We start from the raw sequence: 23,356 nt of genomic DNA, 5'->3' as shown, positions 1-23,356 counted from the left end.
GTGAGAGAGAGAGCTGTGCATGATGTCGTAAGCTTAGGCTTTTTACGAGACAAAAAACAGGAAGTGGGCTGTATAAAGTATTTACTGGCAGAAAAAAAATGTTTTACTATCCAAAGTTAAACAAGGGCAGAAGATTTATAGATGGAAAGATAAAAAAATTGCTGAAGGTGAAAAACTTTTGCCGCTTGCAGACGATCAGACATTCCGACAACGAATGTTGGCTCAAACTTGTCTTGCATACACATGGTCACACAACTTTTGTCGGAAATTGCGAACGTCAAGAACGGGGTGACGTACGACAAGCTGAGAAAAATGAAGTTCAATAGCCAGTGCGGCTCTTTTGCTTGATTCCGAGCAAACGTGGAATTTTGTGCGTCAGAATTGTGTACACACTCTCAAACAAGTTTTGTTGTCGGAAAATCTGAGAACCAGTTGTCAAATTTTTGTTGTTGGAAATTCCGCCAGCAAATGTCCGATGAAGCATGCACACGGTCGGAATTTCCCACAACAAGCTCCCATCGAACATTTGTCAGAAATTCCGACTGTGTATTCACGGCATTAATGTCTCTCAATAGACAAGAAAGAAACATTTTGTAGTAGAATAAGAATTGTTTAGAACCTCCACCAGGATTTTTTGGGGTTTATGTAACTATTAGGGTATCTTTGTCCCTGCTTGTCCAAATGGCAGATAAATTTACCTGAATCCTAAAATTTTTAACTCTCTCGTAAGGAGTGAATCTAACTCCATAGATGAAAACTCTCTAATGAATGCCTTCTCTGATTTTGTGTTGGTGCTGATTTATAAACGTGAATTGAAATTATTTAAATGTTTCTTATTTCTTTACACATGTAGGCATCCTCTTCTCTATCACGCTGTGGAAAGTCAGAGGAAGAAAGAAGACAGCTTGAAGCAGCTCGTCTACCTATAAATTTGAATTTGGCACTCACATACTTGAGGTTAGAACGTCCCAGCAGCAGTCTAGAGTGGGGTGAGAAGGCTCTGGCCATAGACAACAAGAATGTTAAAGCTCTGTTTCGATGCGGACAGGTAATTATGGCTTGTAAATTGTTTAAATGAGTCATAGCTTTGGAGAATGAAGCAAGTCGCATCCAATTGGTGGGTCATTCCTACTAAAACACATGCGTTGGCATGCATTGCATCTTTTTTTTTTTTCTCAAACAAAGGTTTTTTATTGAGCATGTATAAAATGAATACAGTTTACATTCTCCAGAGCTTTTTAGAAAATTGAAAATTGCATGGGAGAGTACACATAAAAACAAAACAGTGTATTACAGTCAAATCCCCAACACCTTATAAGGATTCCAGGAGACAATTCCTTCCCTATCCCTTCCGAGGCCCGTAAGGACGTCCCCTATTCAGCCGGCAGCGGCCTTAGAACAGTCTATCATATACCAAATCTATTGGGGCCAACCCAGGAACATCCAGCCACTTCGCCCATAACTTTTCATATTTACTGCTCGACCCTCGTTTCTGATATACCACCTTCTCTAATCTAAGAGTGACTCCCATTTGTGTAATCCATTCCTGCACTGTTGGGGGTTCAGTGTCCTTCCAGTGTCTTAGTATCATTAGGCGGGCCTGGAACAGAGCCCTGCCTATAGCCTGTCTAGGGATAGCCTCTGCCAGGATACCCTCCGTGATCCCCAGAAGACAGACCTTGGGATCCAAAGGGACTTGGGCCTGAAAGGCCTTATTAATCGAATCCACCACCCCCGACCAGTACAAGTGGAGCTTCGGGCATCGCCACAGAAGGTGAATGAGGTCACCATGGTCCCTGCAGCATCTAGTACAGCAGGGGTCCACCTCCAGTCCCATCCGCGCCAGCCGGGCCGGCGTATAGTGTACCCGTAGCAGGATGTAAAGTTGTGATAGTCTATGTGCCACGTTCAGGGAGCAGGCGGGGATCGCCAGCAAGGCCTCTTCCCACTGCTCATCCTCAAACGCACCCACATCCCTTTCCCACTGCGCCACCGCCTTATGCAGGGCACCCGGTAGGAAGAGGTTTAGCAGCATAGCGTAGCAGTTGGATATAAAACCCTTATATGTGGACACTTCTAATAAGTAATTAAATACCGGGGCTACATTCAACGCCCATATGTCATCCTCCTGCTGTGCATCGAATGCATGTTTAAGTTGTAGGTAGTAAAATTGCATGGACGCAGGGAGTTGAAAGTCCTCCCTGAGTTCTGCAAAAGGTCTCAGCCTGCCCGCCCTTACTATGTGTGACATTACGGATATGCCATGCCCTTTCCATCTCGATCCGTACGGTATCTTAGCTATCTCTCGGTAGTGTAGGTTGTCCCATATGGGGCTGTATTTTGTGAACCCTGTCACGCCTTGCATCATCCTGATCTTGTTCCAGACCTTTTGCATGAGGACATATGTGGGAAACCGTCTGTTGGATTTCGCATACTGCAATGCTTCCAATCCCTCCGCCACCTCCGCCCCGGTCGTGAACCTGAGCAGGCGAACCGAAGAGTCCTTCAGGTTCAGCTGGAGGTCCCTTTGGGGGGCAGACACTCTCGCAATATGCTGCGCCTGGGAGGCTAAATAATAGAGCCAGGGGTTGGGCAATGCCAATCCGCCGGCCTCCTTTGGACATTGCAGTTGTTCCAATTTGACCCTGGGAGGCTTTGCTAACCAGATTAATGAGCGGAAGAGGGAATTAATCTAAATTTTTTTAGAGGGATGACCATCGGGGAGTTATGCAATATGTATAGCAGTTGTGGCATAAGAATCATTTTTATTAGATTCACCCTCCCAACCAGTGACAGTTTAAGTTTGCTCCACACCTTGACCCGGTCCCTACAGCGATTAATCAGCGGGGTAAGGTTGAGTTTAATGTAGTCTAGTGGGCATGCCGTGACTTGGATACCCAGGTACCGAAAAGATTCAGAGACCGGGATATCTTGTATATTATTCACGGGCGGGATAGATTGTCGATCAAGCAGTAGCAAGGAGGACTTGGTCCAGTTAATAGTCAGGCCCGAGTAAACGCCGAACCGTCGGACCACCGTCATGGCCTGCGTCAACGACCCGGCCGTGTCCCCTAGAAGCAGCATGGTATCGTCAGCATACATCATAATTTTCTCGTGCAGGTCTCCAAAATGGAATCCCTGAATCAAAGGGTCTGCCCGAATCATGACCGCAAGAGGTTCAATGGCCAGGGCAAAGAGGAGAGGCGACAATGGGCACCCCTGCCTCGCGCCCCTGTGCAAGTCAAAAGTGCGCGACACCCAACCGCCCACCCTTATCGCCGCCACCGGGGAAGAGTATAGGAGTCGGACCCAGGAAATGAAGCCCTCTCCAAACCCAAATTTTCGCATCACCGCCCAAAGATACTCCCATTCAACACTATCAAACGCTTTGTGTGCGTCAAGAGATAGTAGGGCTCTGTCTCCCATGTTGTCCGCCTGCGATTGCATATTGAGAAAGAGTCTCCTCAAGTTTATCGCCGTCGATTTCTGCGGCATAAACCCCGACTGGTCAGAATGAATAATATTAGAAATGGCACCATTCAGCCTGACCGCCAGGACCTTGGCGAGAATCTTTACATCGTTCTGCAATAGGGAAATCGGTCTGTAGGATCCCGGGTCAAGCGGGTCTTTGTCGGGTTTGAGGATCAAGACAATGTTTGCCCTGGTCATCGACTTGGGGAGAGTGCCCACCTCCCTTGCGGCATTAAATACCCTCAAGAGGTGTGGGAGCATCAGTTCCCCGTATTGTTTGTATACCTCCGCAGGGAGGCCATCATCTCCAGGGGCCTTTGAATTAGGGAAAAGGCTAGTCGCCATCTGCAGCTCACCCAAGGTCAGAGGTGCCTCCAGCATCTCCCCATCAGAGGTCGACAGTTGCGGTAACAGGACAGGTTCCAGATAATCCCCCAACGAGTCCAAGGAGTATGTGCCCCTGGACTCATAGAGGGAGGAGTAAAACCCGACCAGCTCCCCCAGGACCTGGTCTGGGGAGTTCGTCACCCCCCCACCTGAGGCGCGTAGCGCTCCTATGGAGGGAGACGTCTGCTGGGCATGGGCAATGGTGGCTAGCATACGGCCCGTGTGTTCACCCTCCTCATAGTAAGCCGCCTTTTGGAAAAAGCGTTTCCTCTCTGCTCCCGAGGTCGTGACCCGGTACAGGGCATCCTGCGCCGACAACCACGCCTCCCTGTTTGAGTCCGAAGGGTCTGTAATAAATTTGGCCTCAAGGTTTTCCGCCATTCGTTCTACCCCTTCCCTAAGTGCATTTGTCCGCCCCTTAACGGCCTGGATCTCAGTGATAAACAAGCCCCTCAGGACAGCCTTGAAGGCCTCCCAAGTGACCGCCACATCATTAGTGTCTGCATGTAAGCGCCAGTATTCCTCAATGCGGGCCTCAATGTGCTCGTGTGATGGGAAAAGGCTCAACCAGAAGGCATTCAACTTCCACGGGGCCTTGGCCACCGTCGAAGGGGGACGCACCTCCAGGGACACTATCAACGGGGAGTGATCGGATACACTTCTCAAACCGTACCTCATTTCTGAAATATATTTCTCTGCATTGTGTGAGCACAGACATAAATCAATCCTAGACAGGGATGAATAAGTTTTAGAAAAGCATGAAAATTGTTTATCCCCTGGGTGTCTAGCTCTCCAGGGGTCTCCCCACCCCACCTCCTCCGCTAATTTCCTAAGAGCCGTCCGGCGGGTCCCCCTCCCGTCCCCGCCCGGTGGATGTTTATCCACCAGAGGGTCCATGTAACAGTTGAAATCCCCGAAGGCATACAATGGCACCTCCGGGAATCCCACCTGGAACTGAACCAGAGCCCTCAGTACCTGGTTGTTATAAGGGGGGGGGTACATACACAAAAGCAAGAATACATTTGAAATCAAACAACTTGCACATAATAAAGACATAACGACCATCAGCATCAACCTCAGCCTGTAATTCCTCATAGTCCAATGAGCTATGTATCAGCACACTCACCCCCCTAGAATACGAGGTGTGAGTGGAGTGATACGCCCTCCCCACCCACCGGTATCCCATGCAGGACACAGAGTCAGGGGTCAGATGAGTCTCCTGAAGGGCACAAATAGCAGGCAGCTGTTTTCTCATCAGGGACGAGACCATAGTTCTTTTCAACGGGTCTTGCAGTCCCCTAACATTCCATGACAATACAGTTACCTTCGCCATCAGGGGGGTCGTTGCATGTTACCGGACTGGGTAAAAACTCCAACATTCCCGCCTCCCACCACCCCCTTATTAGAAAAAGATGAGTCGCCCCTCCGGGCTGGCAATTGAAACAGGCTGACATGCCAGGTGCAAAGGGAAAGGCTTGACCTCCCATGAGAAAAAAAAGAGAAAAGTGAAAATAAGACAAAAAAAGCTCTGGAGTAATTTGAAGCAACGTAGAGAGCAAAGATAGACATCCGTGCATCCGGGCACGTCGCTAATTTCTTCCGCTGCAGGCCAACCGCCTGGAAAGGGTGCGTGCCCCCCTGCTCCCAGGGCCTTTGCAAACTCAAACTGTGGGGTGCCAACGGGCAGCCCCTAAACCTGTGGGACAACAGGTCCCTGTGACCTTCCAGGTAAGCAGCACCAGTGGCCGCCGCCACTGCTCTCCTCAGTACTGGGTGCAACAATAACAGTGTTTCCGAACTCGCATTTCAGAGCAACAGAAAAAAGGATATTGTGTGTTTCCGGCAGAGCCCTCATCCAAGGGACAACTTTGGTAAGTCGTGTGCTAATGTGAGCAAGTATCAGTCCTCTTCCGCATGGGGCCTCCTAACCTGTCGTAGTGCCCCTTCGTTAGCATCCAGCCAGTCCGAGGCGTCAGCAGGGTGTTCAAAAAAGTGAGCCTGACCATTCAAAATGACTCTGAGTCTCGCAGGGTATAACATGGCATAAGGGGCCTGCACCTTCTGCAGGCGTTTCTTTATTTCTGTGAACCGGGCACGGCTTTTCTGTACCGCCGCAGAGAAGTCCGGATAGAATGAGACCCGGGTACTGTTAAACTGGACATTCTTCTTTTCCCTAGCCAGCCGCAGTATAATTTCTCTGTCCCTGTAATTCAGCAGGCGGGCCAGGATCGGGCGGGGGGGGTTGCCCGGCGGGAGAGGCCTAGTTGGCACCCTGTGGGCTCTCTCAACCGCATACAAGTGAGTAAAAGAGTCCTTGCCGAACACCTCGGCCATCCATTGCTCCACAAACTGTGTGGGGTCACGGCCCTCCACCTTTTCTGGCAGTCCGACTATGCGAACATTATTGCGTCTGAGACGGTTCTCAAAATCCTCTGCGCGCATATCAACCGCTCTGGCCAGTCTCGAGGTGTTCTGGGTTTCCCTAATCAATGGGGGCATTCTGTCTTCCAGGTCACTGATCCTTCCCTCCACAGCCGTGGTCCTCTCCCTCATTTTCTGTATGTCATGTCTGATCAGGCCTACCTCCTCCTCCAAACTTCCAAATCTGAGCCGCAGTCCATTTACAGAGGCTGTACATTTATTCACTGCCTTTAGTATAGCAGCAAGAGTGGGCTGGTCACCCCCCTCCACTTCAGGCTCCTCAGTATCCCACTGCAGCCCTGCGTTGCTCTCAGTGTGATCCAATATGGCCCCTGCTCCCTGTACATTCTCTCCCTCCTCCATCTCAGTGTCACTGTGTGGGGCACAATCATCCATGGGCTGCGCGCTCGTTTCCGGGGGTTTCCCTGTTAATTTCTGGGCATAGTACCTCATATCTTTGGGGGGGTCACCGGAGCCCTCCTTGTTCTTTTTTGGGGCTTTACTCACAGTTTCTTTCCCCCTGTCCCCTCCGCGCGCTCTCTGGGCTGATGGCGTGGCGGCGCCATCTTGGATTTCCAGCCTCGGACCGTCTTGCCTCTGTCCGCGGGTCATCATGCCCTCCGGGAGTGAGCCGAGCAATGCAGGGTGCTGGGGGGAGGTTCCCCTACCGTCCAGGGTGAAAAAATCCGGGTGTTTGAGGTGCCGGAAACCGGATAATTGCAGGATCAGTGCGGAGCTCTGTGAACCAGCGTCTGTTCACATGCCGTGCTGGCCACGCCCTCCCATGCATTGCATCTTTAAAAGAGTTATGTTGGTCTTAAAGTGGATGTAACCCTCATGTATACCCAGTGAAGTGAACAGTCTCAGATGATACACAGGGATGAAACCAAATCTCCCTACATGTTTTCAGCTTTATATATACTTTACAAAAAGTGCACATCGTGTTACAGATTTTCCCTTTCTGTTCAGCACTGGGAGTGGATTATTGACATACAGCCAAGACAGCTGATTAGAGGAAAGGCACATACCACCTCTTCATATTGGCAAAGGAAGTAATGTGCAGAGCTCTGTGCTAATATCTTTATAGCAACCTCCCCCAACACAAACTTCAGGCTGCTTTTATCTCCCATCTTAGAACTTATCAGAAGTTAGGCTACTGGACTTAGTGCTTTGGAGAGAGATAAGACACTACAGAGATGTGCCCAGCTCTTTTAATGAATTGGGTTCACATCCACTTAAAGGGCAAAATTCGGGTTCATGCAAGAACTTCCAACCCATTGCACTGTTGGGAACCATTTATTTGGCTCTGGCTGTGTTATCTTGCAGCTCATTTTCTTTGTGTTGGAAAATGTTGAAGATTCATGATCACTAAACCACTGCCTTTGAGCCTCAAAAGAAATTCTGTTTAACTACATCACATGCTTTATTATTTTTATGGAATAATGACACAAATAAATGTATTGGTCTGAGAGCCCCACACCTTGAAGGTGGTACACTAAAATCCGGAAAAATTCTTCTCCTGGATACAGTGTAATTGATCAGGTCTCCATCTACGGCATCTTGGTTTTTATATTGACCAGCTGGGTGATATTGCTGCCAAAAGATATGTGGTCCATTATTTGTATGCATTTTTGTTTATTTTTGAAAATGATTGATTGTGGATCACAAAGGTGGTTGTTGGGTATTTATTCCTTTATAGTCTGGTTCAAGTTATCGCTTAAACTGGAAAGGAGAAGGGAGAAATCTCTTGGATGCTGTTTTCCCAAGTGCATTATTTCAAAATGTCCTTATGGAGATCTGTGTTTTTTTTTTTTTTTTTTCATACATCATGGGACACAGTCGTGCTAATATTCATTACCTGCTGGGTTATACTTCATTAGGTGAATGGACACTGGTAGACCAAAGTCTTTAGACAGGAATTGATCCCCTATATAAACCCTCCCATACAGGAAACACATTTTTTTTTACCAGTGTCTGCAAGGTGAATGGCAGGGTGTGTGAGCTCTCTGAGCTCCAGGTCTTTATTCCCAAAAAACGGTTCCAAAAATGAATCAAGGGATTGACTGATCGGATCCATTTTGACACAGGCTTTCAGACCTAGATCAATGGTACCCGAGCCTCACAAAGAAGATTCGATATTCAGCAAGGTTTTGCCTGTAAGCGACCTTTGGGCACTCTACCCTGCGGAGGGGAAATCTTGATCACTACAGCGCTAAGGAATTTCCTGCAGGGTGCTGTACAGGTCCAAGGGGGTGGACCTTAAACATGAAAGGGTACCCAGTCCTTGAACGTCCTAGTGACAGGAATCCACCATGAAGGGTGAAGATTGGGCCCTTGGTTTCAAAGTGGCCCTGCGCCTGGACGGGTAAGTGAAACCCCTTTTTATTTTATTATTGTGGGGTGTCCCAGTGATTGTAACAATCAGTCAAGCTAGCTAAAGGCTGGACACCTGTGTGCAGGCACTAGGGGTGCAACGGATCAAAAAACTCACGGATCGGATCGATCCTCGGATCAGGAGTCACGGATCGGATCATTTTCGGATCAGCAAAAAAAGTCCCTTTTCATCAGTCCAAAAAAAAAAAATGTATGTATGTATGTATGTATGTATGTATATATATATATATATATATATATATATATATATATATATATATATATATATATATATATATATATATATATATATATATATATAAAGAAAAAAGATGTGTGATCCAATATGGCCCCTGCTCCCTGTACATTCTCTCCCTCCTCCATCTCAGTGTCACTGTGTGGGGCACAATCATCCATGGGCTGCGCGCTCGTTTCCGGGGGGTTTCCCTGTTAATTTCTGGGCATAGTACCTCATATCTTTGGGGGGGTCACCGGAGCCCTCCTTGTTCTTTTTTGGGGCTTTACTCACAGTTTCTTTCCCCCTGTCCCCTCCGCGCGCTCTCTGGGCTGATGGCGTGGCGGCGCCATCTTGGATTTCCAGCCTCGGACCGTCTTGCCTCTGTCCGCGGGTCATCATGCCCTCCGGGAGTGAGCCGAGCAATGCAGGGTGCTGGGGGGAGGTTCCCCTACCGTCCAGGGTGAAAAAATCCGGGTGTTTGAGGTGCCGGAAACCGGATAATTGCAGGATCAGTGCGGAGCTCTGTGAACCAGCGTCTGTTCACATGCCGTGCTGGCCACGCCCTCCCATGCATTGCATCTTTAAAAGAGTTATGTTGGTCTTAAAGTGGATGTAACCCTCATGTATACCCAGTGAAGTGAACAGTCTCAGATGATACACAGGGATGAAACCAAATCTCCCTACATGTTTTCAGCTTTATATATACTTTACAAAAAGTGCACATCGTGTTACAGATTTTCCCTTTCTGTTCAGCACTGGGAGTGGATTATTGACATACAGCCAAGACAGCTGATTAGAGGAAAGGCACATACCACCTCTTCATATTGGCAAAGGAAGTAATGTGCAGAGCTCTGTGCTAATATCTTTATAGCAACCTCCCCCAACACAAACTTCAGGCTGCTTTTATCTCCCATCTTAGAACTTATCAGAAGTTAGGCTACTGGACTTAGTGCTTTGGAGAGAGATAAGACACTACAGAGATGTGCCCAGCTCTTTTAATGAATTGGGTTCACATCCACTTAAAGGGCAAAATTCGGGTTCATGCAAGAACTTCCAACCCATTGCACTGTTGGGAACCATTTATTTGGCTCTGGCTGTGTTATCTTGCAGCTCATTTTCTTTGTGTTGGAAAATGTTGAAGATTCATGATCACTAAACCACTGCCTTTGAGCCTCAAAAGAAATTCTGTTTAACTACATCACATGCTTTATTATTTTTATGGAATAATGACACAAATAAATGTATTGGTCTGAGAGCCCCACACCTTGAAGGTGGTACACTAAAATCCGGAAAAATTCTTCTCCTGGATACAGTGTAAATGATCAGGTCTCCATCTACGGCATCTTGGTTTTTATATTGACCAGCTGGGTGATATTGCTGCCAAAAGATATGTGGTCCATTATTTGTATGCATTTTTGTTTATTTTTGAAAATGATTGATTGTGGATCACAAAGGTGGTTGTTGGGTATTTATTCCTTTATAGTCTGGTTCAAGTTATCGCTTAAACTGGAAAGGAGAAGGGAGAAATCTCTTGGATGCTGTTTTCCCAAGTGCATTATTTCAAAATGTCCTTATGGAGATCTGTGTTTTTTTTTTTTTTTTTCATACATCATGGGACACAGTCGTGCTAATATTCATTACCTGCTGGGTTATACTTCATTAGGTGAATGGACACTGGTAGACCAAAGTCTTTAGACAGGAATTGATCCCCTATATAAACCCTCCCATACAGGAAACACATTTTTTTTTACCAGTGTCTGCAAGGTGAATGGCAGGGTGTGTGAGCTCTCTGAGGTCCAGGTCTTTATTCCCAAAAAACGGTTCCAAAAATGAATCAAGGGATTGACTGATCGGATCCATTTTGACACAGGCTTTCAGACCTAGATCAATGGTACCCGAGCCTCACAAAGAAGATTCGATATTCAGCAAGGTTTTGCCTGTAAGCGACCTTTGGGCACTCTACCCTGCGGAGGGGAAATCTTGATCACTACAGCGCTAAGGAATTTCCTGCAGGGTGCTGTACAGGTCCAAGGGGGTGGACCTTAAACATGAAAGGGTACCCAGTCCTTGAACGTCCTAGTGACAGGAATCCACCATGAAGGGTGAAGATTGGGCCCTTGGTTTCAAAGTGGCCCTGCGCCTGGACGGGTAAGTGAAACCCCTTTTTATTTTATTATTGTGGGGTGTCCCAGTGATTGTAACAATCAGTCAAGCTAGCTAAAGGCTGGACACCTGTGTGCAGGCACTAGGGGTGCAACGGATCAAAAAACTCACGGATCGGATCGATCCTCGGATCAGGAGTCACGGATCGGATCATTTTCGGATCAGCAAAAAAAGTCCCTTTTCATCAGTCCAAAAAAAAAAAATGTATGTATGTATGTATGTATATATATATATATATATATATATATATATATATATATATATATATATATATATATATATAAAGAAAAAAGATGAGTTGCGCTAGGAGTCGCAACTTAATGCGAGAATAATATTTTTTTTCTTATTTAATATTTTTATTTTGTATTCTTTTTTTTCCCCCCAAGATACAGTGTATTACAAAAAAAAATCACATCTATATAGATGATGCGCGTGATACATACAGCCGAAAAAACTATTCTTAAGCTACGTATATATAATATATTGTCCTATCTCTCCGCCGCCCCCCCAACCCTCCATCCCCCCCCCTCCCGTTCCCACCCCCCCCCCCCCCCCCTCCCAGGCAGCACCCATGTCATCCTGATCCAAATTAGAAAGAAAAGAAAGGAAGAAGAAAAAAAAAAAAAAAGGCAGTCAAAAATGGGAGAGAGTCTCCCCTCATACAGATCTCAATTATAGTCGCTTTTTTAGGGAGGAACCAAGGTCAAATACGGCTTGTTTTAGTTTTTAATTGTTTAAAGGTTCCTGGCTTCCATGGATGGAAAGGCCTCTACAAAGGGAGGCCTGTGCATCTCAACCAAGGTCCCCACACTTTCTCAAGCCTTTTGTGGTTTCCTTGTTTGATAAATGCCACTCTCTCACTCTCTATCAACCTGTTTATTGTTCCGATCCAGTTCCTAACTGATGGAGGGTCATGCGCCTGCCATCGCTGGGCGATTAATTTGCGTGCCTGGAATAGGCCTCTCAGCACACCCTCCAATGTACCCGGAGAAAGTCTATCATCTTCCATATCTCCCAGGAGACAGGTTCTAGCATCTAGCACCAAAGATGTCCCAAAAATATTATTGAGCTTATTGATGACCTCTGTCCAATATCTAAAAAGTTTGGGACATCTCCAGAACATATGGACAAGGTCTCCTGTGGCATTACATCTAGGGCATTGATCGCTCGTTTTCCAACCAAATTGAAGCATTTTTTTGGGGGTGTAATAGACCCTATGGAGCAAAAAGAGGTGAGACAGTCTCTGTGCCGGGGCGATAGATACTAAACCCCCTCTGCTCAGAATCTTGTTCCATCTCTCGTGCGTTATCGGTCCCAAGTCCCGTTCCCATCTTTCTCTGCTTCTAAGAATACCCTTTTGGTTTATGGCCCTGTCCCCCAAACTATTATATAATTCTGAAATAAACCCTTTTGTTGAGGTTTTTTGGGCTATTTTATTAAGAACAGGGGTCTGGGCCCTGGTTAGTGGGTGGGACTTAAACTGAGTCTGAATGGCATGTCTGATCTGAAGGTATTTGAAGAAAGTGTTATTTGGGATATTGTATTCTTGTCTTAAATCTGAAAACGACTTCATAGTATTCCCCTCATACAAATGGACCTATCGTGTAATTCCCTGTCTCTCCCAGATATTACATCTCTCCACCCCCTCAACTTCTGGGAGGTTTTTATTGTACCAAAGGGGAGCAAATTCAGATATTCCAAGATATCCCAGCAATGCCTTTGTTGTCCTCCACACCTTTATTGTGTAGGTCTATAGTCGGGCACTTATATGCAAATTAATTTGCCTCCAGAACTTCTATTAGCGTTCTATGTGGGGCCCCTGCCAACATTATGATGCGAGAATAATATTAAATAAATGAATAAATAAAGTGCTAGTGCAAAAATAGCAGAAATGATGCCCAAATAATATGAAAAAACCTTTCGGAGTAAATACAACAATCCGCTACTTGGGACCAAGCACTTAGAAAACTTTGTTAGTCCATTAAAGGTGCATATACTAATCAATTGTTAAATAGTCCCAAATGAGAGGGGAAATCAACAGCAGAACCCCAAAACATATGAATGTCCAAATAAATGGGCAAAAACAGTTGCAGAGTAATGAAATAATCCAAGTATTGAACAGCCACTGGTCTCTGGTCAGAAGAAACATATATTCCCACCGAGAGGTAAGTAAGGGTGTGCTCTTACCAGATCCACGATCAAAGAAGGCATGTCAATCCACTCAGGTCATGGAGAAAGCTCGGTCACCGCTGACAGGCAGGATGTCCTCTCCAGTGTGCTTACGACTTTATGCAAATAAAAAACGTGCGCCCGTGCATCCGGGGTCACGTAAGACCCCGGATGCACGGGCGCACGTTTTTTATTTGCATTTGTATTTGCTTGTTTTTAGCCGGCAATTTTAAATTTACATGTACCGCTGTGTATATGCTGCACAATTTTTAATAAACACTTGACGGTACTTCACATTCTGAGCCTATTTCTTCCCTTGGTTCTCCGAATGGATGTGGAGTCGTAAGCACACTGGAGAGGACATCCTGCCTGTCAGCGGTGACCAAGCTTTCTCCATGACCTGAGTGGATTGACATGCCTTCTTTGATCGTGGATCTGGTAAGAGCACACCCTTACTTACCTCTCGGTGGGAATATATGTTTCTTCTGAACAGAGACCAGTGGCTGTTCAATACTTGGATTATTTCATTACTCTGCAACTGTTTTTGCCCATTTATTTGGACATTCATATGTTTTGGGGTTCTGCTGTTGATTTCCCCTCTCATTTGGGACTATTTAACAATTGATTAGTATGCACCTTTAATGGACTAACAAAGTTTTCTAAGTGCTTGGTCCCAAGTAGCGGATTGTTGTATTTACTCCGAAAGGTTTTTTCATATTATTTGGGCATCATTTCTGCTATTTTTGCACTAGCTATTTATTTATTTATTCATTTATTTATTTATTTATTTATTTATTTAATATTATTCTCGCATTAAGTTGCGACTCCTAGCGCAACTCATCTTTTTTCTTTTTATCTTCTGTGTGTATATCACATGTTTAGCGTTGCTGCTGGAATTACTCACCATTTACTTATTTATTCATTTATTCACTTGAAATTTATTTACATTCATTCTCCTAGCGCGAGGAAAACACCCCCCCCTTCATATATATATATATATATATCTATATATATCTATATATATATATATATATATATATATATATATATATATATATATATATATATATATATAATCACACACACACTTTATAGTCATTGTCAGAACTGCAGAACTGGGGGGAAATAACATGCAGTAATAGTAAATAATCTTGCTGTAAAAACAGCAAGATTGTACTTTTAACAAGTCCTGTCCAAACAGCCTCTTTAATCCACCCTTGTGAATTGCTACTGTGCTCTTTTTTTTTTCCCCTCCTCTCAACCAGTGCTTTACTAACATTCCCTCTCCAAGTCTGCTTGCCAGAGCCCAGTGCACAGCGTGACACGCCTCCCCGGGGAGGCGTGTCACGCTGGGCTCTGGCAAGCAGACTGGGTGGAGCAAGATGGCCGCCGCTCCGGAGCTAGGCCGAAGCCGGGGACTTTCCTAGGCCTAGGCTCCGGAGCGCTCCGCGGATCACGGGGTGTGCCGATCCGAACGGGGCGACCCGTTCGGATCACGGATCGGTGACGATCCGTTGCACCCCTAGCAGGCACCATACGGGGGTTTTGGGCTAGCTGTGGGTGTTTGTCTGGCTGTTTTTTATCTGTATGATGGCGCACGATCGTTAATGGCCAATGTGCGTTTGCAAGATTGCCGCTGTGCTCAGCAGTTGCTGTTTGGTGGGCGTGACACACGTGCATTTGCAAAAGCGCCGCTGGATTTAGGAGTTTGGCGGCCATGGCGCACACGGTTTCACCGTACGTACACAGTTGCCTTTATCTAGTCGTACGAAGATTTGCATCGTACGCAAATACAGCTATGCCCGTTCACCAGGACACAATGCACATGCTTATATAAGCTGTGTAAGCCAAACGTGGTGCAGCTGTGGCACACAGAGCAGGCTCTGAACAGGCATTTTCAGCAGTTAAGTTCTCCTTACCCTTGTCACGTGAGTCACCAGGTGTTGCTTGACAGGCTAAAGGTGCTTAGCAGGATTGTTACATAGGGGCTTGGTGAGCCCTAGTAAAGGGTCTTCCTTCTTCCTATTGAATGTCTTCCAAAAAGAGGTGAGGGACAAACACTACAGGGAAGGGCAAACCAAAAAGAGGTGAGGGACAAACACTACAGGGAAGGGCAAACCTATGTCATTAATAGTTCCTGATGAACCTAGTCGTATCCCTAGTGTTGTAACCCCTGAAAGACCAGAGGCTTCCGGACAATCTGAGCCGCTGTGCCTATATGGTGTTGTGCCTACAGACAATGCTGCTGCCTCACCCTTTATCACTAAGGATGAACTGTCCTCAGCCCTAGCTGGGTTAGAGCACAGGATAGCTGTCATGATTTCCAACATCCCGCAGGGTGTCAGGAGGCATGATAGATCCCCTTCCCCTGAGCCTCCTAGTTTGGAGCAGAGCTTGAAGAGCTTAAAGAATTTGTAAAGGTTCGTTTTTTATTTTTTAAATAGGTTCCTTTAAGCTAGTGCATTGTTGGTTCACTTACCCTTTCCTTCAATTTCTTTTCTAAATGTTTTTTTTCTTTGTCTGAATTTCTCACTTCCTGTTCCTTCTCAGTAAGCTTGCCCCCATCATCCGAGCCGTGTGTTCATCCCTGCGGGGCAACACACTAGTCCCAAGGGAGGGGGCGAGCACGCTGACTAACCCCCAGCCAGAATGGCTCAGATGATGGGGGCAAGCTTACTGAGGAGGAACAGGAAGTGAGAAATTCAGACAAAGAAAAAAAAATTAGAAGGGAAAGCGAAGGAAAAGGTAAGTGAACCAACAATGTACTAGCTTAAAGGAACCTATTTAGAAAATAAAAAACAAACCTTTGCAACCCCTTTAAGCTCTTCCCCATCCTCAACCCATTTCTGCTCCAAACTATGGGGGATCTATCATGCTTCCTGATACCCTGTGGGATGTTGGAAATCATGATGAAAAAATCCTATTTTTTTGCAAAACTGGGTAAACCTAAATATCATTATAATATAAATATATTTTAGTAATTTATTTAGGATAAAAATCATCCAGTCTCCTCATCTTTGTTCTGCCCATGACTTTTGTATGCTTGCCTTATTGTATTTAATCTCTTTACTACATATGTACGTTAAGTATGATACATATACAACTGTTATCTTTTTTATTTTTTTTACCTTCCTATGTCAGGCATGTCTTGAGTTGAAAGAGTATGAAAAGGCTCGTACATTCCTTTTAGGAGCTCAGAGGTTGAAGCCGTTTAACTCTGAAATTAACGGTGAATTGAAGAGACTGTCGAGGTATATAATTGTTATTTTTATAAATTTGTAATCTTTAAGCCCTGGTTCACATTGGTACGATTTGACATTTCAAATCGCATGTCAAATCAGTGGCAATTGCCGGCAATGGCACCATCCTAATCAGTGCAACGCTGCATTTGCGGTGCTGCACCGTTTTTAAAAATGTGTTTCTGTACTACTTTTTGCAATTTTCGGGGCTGCGATTTACATTGACATCTGTGCAGAAACCTGCACAAATGTCTGAAATCAAGGCCGAATTCAGAACTGACAGGCGGGCGTGAAATCGTGCGAGTTCCGCTGAACTCGCAGGGCTTCATTCCCGCATCTCAGTGTGAACCTGGGCTTAAGCTGATTTTCCTTTTTTAGTTTTAACTGATCAATCTTTGGTACAGGTATGTATTTTTTAACCTCTCCTGCCTGCCATCTGTATATAAACTCTACACAGCCCAATGTTTCATGCTGTAGATTGGTTTCTAGATACAATATTTAATTGCAGAACCTTTGCTTGCCACTGGTTCTATTAAAGTGTTGTATTTGACAGCGGCTCTGTCAGATATAGCAATCGGGAACCAGTCACCAGAGAGAGGCACTTTGACAGAAGCTTTTATGGTAATGGCACACCTATTTGAATTTTTTTTATTTAAAAAGAATATCATAAAATGTGCAGATAAACTGGCTTTGAGCCGAAGACTGGGAAAGGTAAGAAGCATCCTTTTAGGGCTTATTCACAATGAGTGGCATGTAAGGCAGCCCGTTCATTTAAATAGACTGTCTGATGCACCAAAGAAGTGCCTGTTCTATTTCTGGCAGTGAGCTGCACTGCAACTCATGAGCGCATAGTTCTGAGTTTTAACGCATATCAGTCGGCAAGGTTACCTTTCAGGACCTGATAATGTTATTGAGCATAACATGTCAGAGTTGAGGTAGTGATGTCCTCACGCACAGCCTCAGTCTGGAGTGCCGTGCGAACGAAGGAGCATTGTTACTATAGGCTTACATATTGGGGCTGATTTACCATTATCAATGCGCTGCGCCGATTCATGGCTTAGTGCGCTGGATGAAGCCTTAATTAGGCGCTTGAACCGACTTAGCAGCCGGCGCAATGCAAGTAATATGTAAAGCCGCCGCCAAACTCCCTATAGAAGTCTATGGGAGAAATCAAAAGTGTTAATTTTAAAGGTTAATATGCAAGTTTTGTCCTGCCCCAGGGGACATGTATCAATGCTTTTTTTATTTTTTTAAATGGACGTTTTTTCGGGAGCAGTGAATTTAATAATGCTTAAAGTGAAACAATAAAAGTGAAATATTCCTTTAAATTTCGTACCTAGGGGGGGTGTAAAGTCGGCATGTGAAATAGCGCATGTTTCCCATACTTACAACTGTCCCTGCAAAAAATTACATTCTGAAGGAAAAAAAGACATTTAAAATTCACTCGCGGCTATAATGAATTGTCCGGCTCCCGGCAATTCTGAGAGAATTCATTCATAAAATAAAAATAAAAAAACGTGGGGGTCCCCCCAAATCCAATTACCAGGCCCTTCAGGTCTGGTATGAATATTAAGGGGAACCCCCGCCGTAAAAAAAAAAATGACGTGGGGTTCCCCCCAAATATCCATACCAGGCCCTTCAGGTCTGGTGTGGATTTTAAGGGGAACTGCACCCCAAATAAAAAAAAATAAAAACGTGTGGAGTCCCCCCAAAAATCCACACCAGACCCTTATCCGAGCACGTTAACCTGGCCGGCCGCAGAAAAGAGGGGGGGACAGAGTGCACCCTCTCCTGAACCGTACCAGGCCACATGCCCTCAACATGGGGAGGATGTCCCCATGTTGATGGGGACAAGGGCCTCATCCCCACATCCCTTGCCCGGTGGTTGTGGGGGTCTGCGGGCAGGGGGCTTATCGAAATCTGGAAGATCAAGATCCCGGCCCCCCCCTGTGTGAAATGGTAATGGGGTACATTGTACCTCTACCATTTCACCAAAAAAGTGTCAAAAATTTCAAATGACAGTAGCCGGTTTTTGACAATTCCTTTATTAATATCTTCTTCTTCTTCTTCTTCTTCTTCTTCTTCTTCTTCTTCTTCTTCTTCTTCTTCTTCTTCTTCACCGTCGGGCGTCGTCTTCTTCGTCTTCTTCTTCTTCACCGTCGGGCGTCGTCTTCATCTTCTTCTTCTTCATTCTTCACCGGCGTCGTCTTCTTCTTCTTCATTCTTCACCGTCTTCTTCTTCTTCTTCTTCATCTTCTTCTTCTTCATTCTTCACCGGCGTCGTCTTCTTCTTCTTCATTCTTCACCGTCTTCTTCTTCTTCACCGTCTTCTTCTTCTTCTTCACCGTCTTCTTCACCGTCTTCTTCTTCATTCTTCACCGTCTTCTTCTTCTTCTTCACCGTCTTCTTCACCGTCTTCTTCATTCTTCACCGTCTTCTTCTTCTTCTTCTTCACCGGCGTCTTCTTCGTCTTCTTCACCGGCGTCTTCTTCACCGGCGTCTTCTTCTTCTCCGTCGTCGTCTTCTTCTTCTTCTTCTTCTTCTTCTTCTTCTTCTTCTTCTTCTTCTCCGGCGTCTTCTTCTTCTTCTTCTTCTCCGGCGTCTTCTTCTTCTTCTTCTTCTTCTTCTTCTTCTCCGGCTTCTTCTTCTTCTTCTTCTTCTTCTTCTTCTTCTTCTCCGGCTTCTTCTTCTTCTTCTTCTTCTCCGGCTTCTTCTTCTTCTTCTTCTTCTCCGGCTTCTTCTTCTTCTTCTTCTTCTTCTTCTTCTTCTTCTCCGGCTTCTTCTTCTTCTTCTTCTTCTTCTTCACCGGCTTCTTCTTCTTCTTCTTCTTCACCGGCTTCTTCTTCTTCTTCTTCTTCTTCTTCTTCACCGGCATCGTCTTCTTCTTCTTCTTCTTCTTCTTCTTCTTCTTCTTCTTCACCGGCATCGTCTTCTTCTTCTTCTTCTTCTTCTTCTTCTTCTTCTTCTTCACCGGCGTCTTCTTCGGGTCTGGAGGAGGCCACCATCGAGTTAGACAGAGTCCATAGGCTCTTCGTCTTCTTCTTCTTCTCCGGCGTCTTCTTCTTCTTCACCGGCGTCGTCTTCTTCTTCACCGGCTTCTTCTTCGGGTCTGGAGGAGGCCACCATTGAGTTAGACAGAGTCCATAGGGTCTTCGTCTTCTTCTTCTTCTTCACCGGCTTCTTCTTCTTCTTCACCGGCTTCTTCTTCTTCTTCACCAGCGTCTTCTTCTTCTCTTCTTCTTCACCGGCGTCTTCTTCTTCTTCACCGGCGTCTTCTTCTTCTTCACCGGCGTCTTCTTCTTCACCGGCGTCTTCTTCTTCGGGTCTGGAGGAGGCCACCATCGAGTTAGACAGAGTCCATAGGCTCTTCGTCTTCTTCACTGGCTTCTTCTTCTTCTTCTTCTTCTTCTCCGGTGTCTTCTTCTTCTCCGGCGTCTTCTTCTTCTTCTTCTTCTTCTTCTTCTTCTCCGGCGTCTTCTTCTTCTTCTTCTTCTTCTTCTTCTTCTTCTTCTTCTTCTTCTTCTTCTTCTTCTTCTTCTTCTTCTTCTTCTCCGGCGTCTTCTTCTTCTTCTTCTCCGGCGTCTTCTTCTTCTTCTTCTCCGGCGTCTTCTTCTTCTTCTCCGGCGTCTTCTTCTTCTTCTCCGGCGTCTTCTTCTTCTTCTCCGGCTTCTTCTTCTTCTTCTTCGGCTTCTTCTTCTTCTTCTTCTTCTTCTTCTTCTTCTTCTTCTTCTTCGGCTTCTTCTTCTTCTTCTTCTTCTTCGGCTTCTTCTTCTTCTTCTTCTTCTTCTTCTTCTTCTCCGGCGTCTTCTTCTTCTTCTTCTTCTTCTCCGGCGTCTTCTTCTTCTTCTTCTTCTCCGGCGTCTTCTTCTTCTTCTTCTTCTTCTTCTTCTTCTTCTTCTCCGGCTTCTTCTTCTTCTTCTTCTTCTTCTCCGGCGTCTTCTTCTTCTTCTTCTCCGGCGTCTTCTTCTTCTCCGGCGTCTTCTTCTTCTCCGGCGTCTTCTTCTTCTCCGGCGTCTTCTTCTTCTTCTTCTTCTTCGGCGGCTTCTTCTTCTTCTTCTCCGGCGTCTTCTTCTTCTTCTCCGGTGTCTTCTTCTTCTTCTCCGGCTTCTTCTTCTTCTTCTTCTCCGTCTTCTTCTTCTTCTTCACCGTCTTCTTCTTCTTCTTCACCGTCTTCTTCTTCTTCACCGTCTTCTTCACCGTCTTCTTCTTCATTCTTCACCGTCTTCTTCTTCGTCTTCACCGGCGTCTTCTTCGTCTTCTTCACCGGCGTCTTCTTCACCGGCGTCTTCTTCTTCTCCGTCGTCGTCGTCGTCTTCTTCTTATCCTTCTTCTTCTTCTTCTCCGGCTTCTTCTTCTTCTTCTTCTTCTTCTTCTTCTTCTCCGGCTTCTTCTTCTTCTTCTTCTTCTTCTTCTTCTTCTTCTTCTTCTTCTTCTTCTTCTCCGGCGTCTTCTTCTTCTTCTTCTTCTTCTCCGGCGTCTTCTTCTTCTTCTTCTTCTTCTCCGGCGTCTTCTTCTTCTTCTTCTTCTTCTTCTTCTTCTTCTTCTTCTTCTTCTTCTCCGGCGTCTTCTTCTTCTTCTTCTCCGGCGTCTTCTTCTTCTCCGGCGTCTTCTTCTTCTCCGGCGTCTTCTTCTTCTCCGGCGTCTTCTTCTTCTCCGGCGTCTTCTTCTTCTTCTTCTTCGGCGGCTTCTTCTTCTTCTTCTCCGGCGTCTTCTTCTTCTTCTTCTTCTTCTCCGGCGTCTTCTTCTTCTTCTCCGGCTTCTTCTTCTTCTTCTCCGGCTTCTTCTTCTTCTTCTTCTCCGGCGTCTTCTTCTTCTTCTCCGGCGTCTTCTTCTTCTTCTTCTTCTTCTCCGGCGTCTTCTTCTTCTTCTTCTTCTTCTCCGGCGTCTTCTTCTTCTTCTTCTTCTTCTTCTTCTTCTTCTTCTTCTTCTTCTCCGGCGTCTTCTTCTTCTTCTTCTCCGGCGTCTTCTTCTTCTTCTTCTTCTTCTTCTTCGGCGTCTTCTTCTTCTTCTTCTTCTTCTTCTCCGGCGTCTTCTTCTTCTTCTTCTCCGGCGTCTTCTTCTTCTTCTTCTTCTTCGGCGGCTTCTTCTTCTCCGGCGTCTTCTTCTTCTTCTTCTTCTTCTTCTTCTCCGGCGTCTTCTTCTTCTTCTTCTCCGGCGTCTTCTTCTTCTTCTTCTTCTCCGGCGTCTTCTTCTTCTTCTTCTTCTTCTTGATGGGGACAAGGGCCTCATCCCCACATCCCTTGCCCGGTAGTTGTGGGGGTCTGCGGGCAGGGGGCTTATCGAAATCTGGAAGACCCCTTTAACAAAGGGGACCCCCAGATCCCGGCCCCCCCCTGTGTGAAATGGTAATGGGGTACATTGTACCTCTACCATTTCACCAAAAAAGTGTCAAAAATTTCAAATGACAGTAGCCGGTTTTTGACAATTCCTTTATTAATTTCTTCTTCTTCTTCTTCTTCTTCTTCTTCTTCTTCTTCTTCTTCTTCTTCTTCTTCTTCTTCTTCTTCTTCACCGTCGGCGTCGTCTTCTTCGTCTTCTTCTTCTTCTTCACCGTCGGCGTCGTCTTCTTCGTCTTCATCTTCTTCTTCTTCTTCTTCTTCTTCATTCTTCACCGGCGTCTTCTTCTTCATTCTTCACCGTCTTCTTCATCTTCTTTTTCTTCTTCATTCTTCACCGGCGTCTTCTTCTTCTTCTTCATTCTTCACCGTCTTCTTCTTCTTCTTCACCGTCTTCTTCTTCTTCTTCACCGTCTTCTTCTTCTTCACCGTCTTCTTCACCGTCTTCTTCTTCATTCTTCACCGTCTTCTTCTTCGTCTTCACCGGCGTCTTCTTCGTCTTCTTCACCGGCGTCTTCTTCACCGGCGTCTTCTTCTTCTCCGTCGTCGTCGTCGTCTTCTTCTTATCCTTCTTCTTCTTCTTCTCCGGCTTCTTCTTCTTCTTCTTCTTCTTCTTCTTCTCCGGCTTCTTCTTCTTCTTCTTCTTCTTCTTCTTCTTCTTCTTCTTCTTCTTCTTCTTCTTCTTCTTCTCCGGCGTCTTCTTCTTCTTCTTCTTCTTCTCCGGCGTCTTCTTCTTCTTCTTCTTCTTCTCCGGCGTCTTCTTCTTCTTCTCCGGCGTCTTCTTCTTCTTCTTCTTCTTCTCCGGCGTCTTCTTCTTCTTCTTCTTCTTCTTCTTCTTCTTCTCCGGCGTCTTCTTCTTCTTCTTCTTCTTCTTCTTCTTCTCCGGCGTCTTCTTCTTCTTCTTCTCCGGCGTCTTCTTCTTCTTCTTCTTCTTCTTCGGCGGCTTCTTCTTCTTCTTCGGCGGCTTCTTCTTCTCCGGCGTCTTCTTCTTCTTCGGCGTCTTCTTCTTCTTCTTCTTCTTCTTCTCCGGCGTCTTCTTCTTCTTCTTCTTCTTCTCCGGCGTCTTCTTCTTCTTCTTCTTCTTGATGGGGACAAGGGCCTCATCCCCACATCCCTTGCCCGGTAGTTGTGGGGGTCTGCGGGCAGGGGGCTTATCGAAATCTGGAAGACCCCTTTAACAAAGGGGACCCCCAGATCCCGGCCCCCCCCTGTGTGAAATGGTAATGGGGTACATTGTACCTCTACCATTTCACCAAAAAAGTGTCAAAAATTTCAAATGACAGTAGCCGGTTTTTGACAATTCCTTTATTAATATCTTCTTCTTCTTCTTCTTCTTCTTCTTCTTCTTCTTCTTCTTCTTCTTCTTCACCGTCGGCGTCGTCTTCTTCGTCTTCTTCTTCTTCTTCACCGTCGGCGTCGTCTTCTTCGTCTTCATCTTCTTCTTCTTCTTCTTCTTCATTCTTCACCGGCGTCTTCTTCTTCATTCTTCACCGTCTTCTTCATCTTCTTTTTCTTCTTCATTCTTCACCGGCGTCTTCTTCTTCTTCTTCATTCTTCAC

The 23,356-nt window shown here is 45.6% G+C and overlaps 1 protein-coding gene across 1 annotated transcript in view; it reads left to right on the top strand.

Moving 5' to 3' along the window:
* The window catches only part of LOC120927566 (inactive peptidyl-prolyl cis-trans isomerase FKBP6-like), a 179,954-nt gene that overhangs the window by 111,993 nt on the left and 44,605 nt on the right, over window positions 1-23,356 (top strand). Inside the window, exons 5-6 of the mRNA XM_040338332.1 lie at window positions 854-1,048; window positions 16,364-16,473. Of these exons, the coding sequence (XP_040194266.1) occupies window positions 854-1,048; window positions 16,364-16,473 (305 nt within the window). The remainder of the gene's footprint in view (window positions 1-853; window positions 1,049-16,363; window positions 16,474-23,356) is intronic.

This window comes from Rana temporaria, chromosome 2 (genome assembly GCF_905171775.1).
Source record: "Rana temporaria chromosome 2, aRanTem1.1, whole genome shotgun sequence".
Classification (NCBI taxonomy): domain Eukaryota; kingdom Metazoa; phylum Chordata; class Amphibia; order Anura; family Ranidae; genus Rana; species Rana temporaria.
The sequence above is the reverse complement of the archived record's forward strand: the minus strand, read 5'-3'. Positions and strand labels throughout refer to the sequence as shown.